The sequence below is a fragment of the Echinops telfairi genome, unplaced genomic scaffold (assembly GCF_000313985.2).
Source record: "Echinops telfairi isolate 266 unplaced genomic scaffold, ASM31398v2 ScPeMD7_33;HRSCAF=127, whole genome shotgun sequence".
In the NCBI taxonomy this organism is placed as follows: domain Eukaryota; kingdom Metazoa; phylum Chordata; class Mammalia; order Afrosoricida; family Tenrecidae; genus Echinops; species Echinops telfairi.
Window position 1 is genome coordinate 1,698,952 of NW_022103930.1, and position 7,344 is coordinate 1,706,295.

Here is a 7,344-nt window from a genome sequence, read left to right on the forward strand (position 1 = left end):
GGGATTGAACCACTCTGACTTTACCACTAGCAGTCCAGCACTTAACACACAGTGCCATCAGATGCTCTGGTTAATACCCAAACCCAAACCAACTGTTCGCTATCCAATCAATTCCAACCCTATATAGGAGTTTATGCAGGAATCCTTACCTGTAAGAAAGGACGGCATCAAGAAGCACTGCTTCAGCGCTGAATCTTGTGTAGAGGCACGGCTTGAGGAGAACTGACTGAATAAAGTCCCTAACTGCTGAGATGGTCTAGCTGCTTCCCCATGGTCCTGGAGGGAAGCAGCAATGTGGAAGTTGGTACTTCAAGAAATACAGGAATGTGGTGGTGATGGGAGCGACAGAGAGCTGTTGACACCAGTATCCAGATGATTAAGAACTCTGGTTCTACTTTGTCTTAAATAAATAAATATAAACTCATCCAGGTTATCCCTACAAGAAAAAATAGAGACGTTACAAAGCAGAGAGCCTATGTTTATGGAGCCCAACTAGTGGGTGTATATGGCCATCTCTATTAAACTGATCTGTTTGTCCTTCATGCCTCCCTTCTGGGAAACTCCCTGGCAGCCTGCTGAGTATTCACCAAAGCTGCAGAGCATTGGCTGGCAGGACACAGCACTACTGTGCCTCCAGTCAAAGAGGAACACGCCAGAGATAGAGGGCCAGATGACTTCCTGCAGCAGTGATGAGCTACCCTGCTGTGGAGGATCCAAAACCATTTCAGACTTTCCCAACACCCTGCAATTGCACCCTGACTCAGTAGGCAGGTGAAGCTGGGTGATGAGGTGGAGGTGGGCAGTCCTGTGTTCTGCTGAACCAGGGAGCTACACATTGGGCTGCTAACTGCAAGGTTAGCAGTTTGAATTCCACCAGCCACTCCAAGGGAGAAAGATGAGGCTTTCTACTCTCAACAGTTACAGTCTTGGAAACCCTTCGAGGGAGTTCTATTCTGTCTTATAGGCTAGCTCACTAGGCATTGCAATGGACTCCGTAGCAGTGAGGTTGTGGCAGACTTGCATTGGCAGAAGGTACCCTATCAAGACAACGCCTGGCAGTGGGCAAGCCTTCTCTTCATGAGTTATGTGAAGATGTGCAGGATCACTGGGATTCTGTGGTTGAGCCTCCCATGGGAATTCTACTCTGCCCAAGTCATTCAAAGTGAGAATGGTCTCCGCTCTTCCCACTGAACTTCATAGCCACAGGACTAAGCATTTCGTAGCTCAGACCACAATGTTTGGCTCCACGGGTAAACGAACAAGGGCTCCCAGAACTCCCAGAATTTGTCTGCAGCTGGGTCACCATGAATTAGGATCTAAGTGACAGAGAGAGTCCACTTTGTTGTTGTTTTTTAATTGTTTTATTTTTGCTACCAGGTATTTATTTTTGGTAAAGACAATGTGAACCCTTGGCTCCTAGGGTCATTTTTCACACTTTTATTTATTTATTTTTCACACTTGTTGACAAACTATACCTACTACCAAGGAGTGGATTCTGACTCACACACAAGTCCAAAATAGAACCGCAATGCAGAGAGAAGGCAGGCTGGGGTTCGGGCAGGACAATGAATGCAGCCCTGGAGTTCCCGTTGGAGAATTAAGACTCAACTGTGCCTAAAGGCAGCCCCAACCCTAAACTGTCCATTTCCAAAAGGCAGGAGATTCCACCTTTAAAAAAAAAATGAATTAGCTTAGGTTGGGTTTCTCTACTATTGGTCAAAGAGCATAAAAAGGTATATTTTAGAAAATACCACATAAAAGGGGATTCTTGTCTTGCCTCTAAAGTGCACAATAAAACAGCTTTTCAAATTTTAATGGGAAGGATTGCTAAATACACTTCCTCGTCTTTATTTTCACTGTAAACTGCTGTTGGGTTTAGTAGTAAGAATATTTTATATAAATCCAGTTGCTGTCATTACCACCATGAGACCTTCTAATTTCAGAGATTTTCTTGACTGGCAGACCCACAGTATAGCTTGTGCATATAATTGATTTAAAGAAAATCACCCAGAGGCTTTCCCCTGGCACGATTTCTGATTTTACTTGCAAACCACTGCTTCTGTGAGTTCTCTCTTTGACTTATTCTTACATTTTTTAATACTTATTTACTTTTAAGAAACCATTCTTCCTGGAGAGCTTGCATCCTTCCTCTTAAAGATAAAAAAGAAGTCCATATATTGCTGATTTTACATAATTTTCACACCTCTTAAGCTTCTCCAGGAATTCTAGTGTTTATTTCTCTGAAGTGTCATAAAAAAAGGAAAACAAACATGAGTGCAAAGATAACCCATCTTTTCTAATCACTAACCAAAATATAAAACAGAATTGATAGTTCCAGGCTAAGCTCCAGAAAAAATAGAATTGATAGTCTTGCTTAGCTCCAGGTTCTGAAGTGGCATAAAAAATTCTTTTTCCATCAAATAAAAGTTCAATAACATTTAGAATTTTGAGCTCCCACCTAATCATAGCTGTAATCTAAGAACAATTAGTTCTCACGATGTAGCCCTCCTCAATACACACCCACATGAAGAGATTACTGAAGATATGGATTCTATAGCCAAGTATGGTGAAAAAAATCAGATGCTGCCCAGTTATCAGAAAGAATGGTGTCTGGGGTCTTAAAGGTTTTCAGTGGTTCTCAACCTTCCTGATGCTGTGACCCTTTAATACAGTTCCTCATGTTGTGGTGACCCCCAACCACAAAATTATTTTCGTTGCTACTTCATAACTGTAATTTTGCTACCGTTATGAATCAGGCAACCCCTGTGAAAGGGTCATTTGACTCCAAAAGGGGTGACGACCCACAGATTGAGAACCACTGATTTAGATAGTCTTAGAAGCCACCATCTAAGTGAGGTGTCAGCTAAGTCCACATGGAAGAAGCACAGCAGCCTGTGTGATCCGAGGATTATACATAATTAAATCTAAGACTGGAGGAGAAGGGAACAATATTAGAATCTAAATGATATTCATCTGGTTTGCAGACTATGGAAGACAGCGAATGCCCAAAAATCCATTTGCAAGGTCCCCACGTGGATTAAGACGCTGGCGAATCCCCTCTGACCATAGACTAGGTATGTAAATAGCCTTGCTATCAGACCATTCATTGGAAAGTGAATTACAGCAGGCATAGTTAGGTTAAAAGTTAACACCGTATCATTTGATCTCCTTTTTGACCCATTTTAAAATATGTTCTAGTTTTTATTTTTTCTGCCTTCTTTTTGATTGAAGTTTTATTTTGTCCTTGTTAGTTTTTAGGTTTTTTTGTTTTGCATGTTTTTCTGCATATGAAATCCAGAATAAGTAAGAGTTTCTCAGGGACATGGCAGAGGAGGATGAGGGGAAGTAGGGAGCTAGTAGCAATGAGTACAAGAAAGAAGAAAATGTTCTCAAATTGATTGTTCGCTAGTCCGAAATGGAAAGGGAGAAGAGATGATACGTGGACGAAAACAGGCAGGAATCTTGCACACAAAAGAGGGAGACAGACTTCCTCACCCCCCTCAGCAGCACAAAGGAAACTGAAGGGCAGAAGAGAAGATATTTTCTGTCAATAGAAGAAACCAGGTTATTGGAGATAATGAAACAGCTAGGGGAAGAAAAATGGGAAACGCACACAACCCCCACAAGGGCCTGAGACAAGAGCACGGCATGGAGTCTGGGGTGCTGCCTTGACAGAGCGCCAGCATATGCGTACCTGAACGGAGAAGGGACACTACAGAGGACCAGTCCACAGCCGAAGACCCTCCGGAGAGCCATCCTTTGGTGGGAAGCCCACCATTCGCCAATATAAGGTCCAGTCTACGTTTTGCCAGGCCTTTTAGATTCGCTAAGAGCCCTTTGGGCTTCTTTTCAATGTATTCCCCTTCAATAAACTAGCTTTTTCTGTTCAAACCTTTTCTCCGACTCTTGTCTGAATTTTGTCCATAGCTTGAAACCTTCCTTGCAAGAGGGACAAGAACCAAGCAATGGAGAAGCTTGACAAGCTAAGCTCCTCTCGGGAACAGGATGATTAAACAACTACTATACTATGACTGAACTATTGAATTAGATGATTTGTAAATTATGTGTCCCCAAAAACCTGTTTTTAAAAGTTCGGGAACTTCTCTTAGGAGCCTGTTTCGACACTTATCAGTTCGTAGTCTCTAAAAGCTCGCCTACATTACTAATGCTGCAGGCAGTAAAGAATCCTCCTTTTTTTCTTTTTCTATCACCCCCTTCTATCTCCTTCCTTCTTTCTATCAAGGCTCTGTTTTCACAGGTATCTTGGGCAAAACCTTATCTACTGGAGAGAAAAATAACCCTCAAGCTCACTGCCATTGTGTTGGCTCTGACTCATAGAAAGCCCAGCGGACAGAGTCGAGCTGTCTCATTTGGTTTCGGATACGATCCGCTGGTCCGGGAGCACACCGCCTCGTTCTTCTCCCTCGGAGAGGCTGAGGAGTTCTAACTGTAGTGAGCAACCTAATGGGTTGCTATGCCAGCAGGGCTCTTTTTATAAAGAAAGAAGGAAAGAAAGGAAGGAAGAAAAAGAAAGAAAGCAAAAATTGAACCTTTCTGATGAAGCTTGCCCGCTGTCTCCCGCATACATCCGCCACCATGGCTCAGAAGAAGACCGATTATAAACGTGTGTGAGTGTACGCTGGAGTGCTTTCCTCTGGACAGAGAGAACAGTTCTTCTGATCTTTCTTTACATGCCTTGTATTCCAACCTTCTCATCTTTTCTTCATTCCTTTCCAAGTCCATCGTGAAAGATTCCAAAAAGGACTTTGGTAAAGAGGCACTGGAGGACTTTGGTTAAGGACTTTGGCAAAGAGGCACTGAAGCCATAGATAATGGGCAACATTCCTTCAGGGTTCTGTGTTGGGTTCCATTACAGGCAACCGACCTTGGCACTGTGTAAGCATTCTGGCGTCCGTTGCTATTTTGTTGGGTGGAATGGCTACACTGAGGTGCTCCTTGTGGCAGGCACTCTGTTACGCAAGCACTTTAAATCCCTTCTTTCCTGCAACCTTTATCACAGCCCATGTTTTGCTGCTATCTGCATACCGTGGCTGTGATAACTTAAGTGGCTCTCGGCCTTCGCTGCAAATGATACACTTTTCTAATTTGAGGTACTTTTAAAAATTCTGATTCCCAGTTATCATCCTCAGAGCAATTAAAACATAAATAAGAGATGGGCGCCAGATATCCGGGTTTTTTAAACTCCCAGGTGATTCTCAAGACTGAGTAGCATAGCTCATATAGGAATTCTCCTATCTGCCACTGAGAAAATAACTTTTCTACATTTTCTTACCTAAGTGAGTAGTCTTCAAATGCAATCATTGTGTAGAGATATGCACTTCTCCCAGTAGCACTGCCATTATTTGAGATATTTTTATAATACTTCGTATGGAATTGTTTTTAGTCAATTTGTCCACTGTGGTAGTTACATAATTGCATGTCACCTTAAAGATATATAAAAGGGTAGGGGGGAGTCTAGTCTGTCAATCAGGTCAGAGCTTCATGGTGCCTCCTTGTGGGCACGGACTTCTCATAGGGAGGGTCTTGGGAACTTCCCCCTCTCTCTCTGACTTCACCCTCCTTCTGGCAGATACCAGTGGCTGCAAGCCCTGTGATGTGGCCACCACCATTGGATCCACATGAGTTTGCACCCACCGGCCTGTGATGTTCCTGCATTCTGCATCATTGGATGTGGCGTGTGAGTCTGAGGAGGGACTTATGGATAGTCAGTATCAAACTTATGGACTCGTCTCAGACATATGGACTTGATCTGGACTAGGCTGAGATGTTTGCTTGATATATAATTACTTCTTGATATAAAGCTCTCCCTTACAGATATATGTCACTAGATTTGTTTCTCTAGTCAACCTGGCCTAACACATCCACTGCTGTTAAAAATTTCTTTTAACTTTCTACAACAGGAAAATAGGAGTGCCCCAGAATTCTGTGCGCCATTGGGCAACCATCTCTCCCCGGGCTGTGACTGCACATACGGCAACAGGAAAGAGGGCATGGTTATTAAGAATTGGGCTGCTAACCACAGGGTCAGTAGTTCAAAACAACCAGCAGTTACTCAAAAATGGAGTTTTCTACTCTCATAGAGAGTGACAGTCTCAGAAACTCACAGGGGCAGTTCTATCCAGTCCTGAGGGTTAGCATGAGGCTGAACAGACTCAAGGGCAGTGAGTTCTCTGTTTCAGTTTTTAACCCTGTCCATCAGCATAGCAGAGAAAGCCCTCCAAAATGGTGTGACGGCCACAGCCTGGAATCCAGCAAAATGCATCACATAAGGAATTAGAGCTAGAAGGGCCATATTAATGGATTATAACTCACTTGTCTCCAGTGAAATACTCACTCAACAAGTACAAGGAAGTGGAAAACCTACCAAAAGGCAAACCATGTGGTCAGAGAGGCAGAAAGAGAGAAAACAGAAGTTTACGGAATCCAAGGAGAAGAGCAGTGTTTTGCAGCATTGGTTAAAAATGTAAATCTAGTTCTGAATTTAATTAAAGGAAATTAAACAGGCTTGGTCAGCAACGTCAGAGGAGCACTTACAAATCAGCCCGAATGTGAAAAAGAAATAAAAAGGGAGAGGAAGAAAGGGACAAGATGAAGAGGAATAGTTTGCAGATAAAAATACTTAAACTCTTAATCTGTCCAAATCAATAATTTATGTATTGCAGTTCATAGCCATCTTTATATTTATACAATCTCCTTTTCTCAATGGTGCTTTAAATTCTATACCATTGGCTAAATTAATGACACTGTCAATAGAATTACCGTATGCCTCAGGGAGATAATTGATAAGGTTCCCTCACATAAAACGACAATGATGTCTCTAAGGTGAACCGAAGACATATATAAGCCATAGATATATGAATGGATCTTTGGCTCACACTTAATTCTAGCCCCAACCTAAGAACAATTAGCTCTTATGACATGGCCCTGCTTTACATTCATTCTCATGAAAAGATCACTGAAGATATGGGTGCTAAAGCAAAGCATGATGAAGAAAGTAGATGGAGTTCAGCTGTCAGAACGAATAGTGTCTAGGGTCTTCAAGGCTTCTCTTCAAACAAGCAGCCATCTAAGTGAGGCATCAACTAAGTCCACATGGAAGAAGCCCACCAGCCACTGTGATCCAAGGATTGTAAATAATATAATTCAAATCCGAAGGAGGGAATGGTATCATAGCTTAAATTGTGACTACCTGGTTTACAGAAGACTATAGATGACAGGGAAAACCCAAAGTCTATGCGCAGGGTCCACACACAGATTAAGCCTCTGGTAAATACTCTCTGACCACAGGCAATGGAGGTGAATAGTCTTGTTATCAGACAAAGA

At 42.5% G+C, this 7,344-nt stretch overlaps 1 protein-coding gene across 1 annotated transcript in view; it reads right to left on the minus strand.

The window, feature by feature from the left end:
* Nucleotides 1-194, minus strand: part of QRFPR (pyroglutamylated RFamide peptide receptor) — a 64,276-nt gene extending 64,082 nt beyond the window's left edge. The window contains exon 1 of the mRNA XM_004716485.2: nucleotides 150-194. Coding sequence (XP_004716542.2) covers nucleotides 150-168 — 19 coding nt within the window. The 5' untranslated portion in view covers nucleotides 169-194. The remainder of the gene's footprint in view (nucleotides 1-149) is intronic.
* Nucleotides 195-7,344: the final 7,150 nt, after the last annotated feature.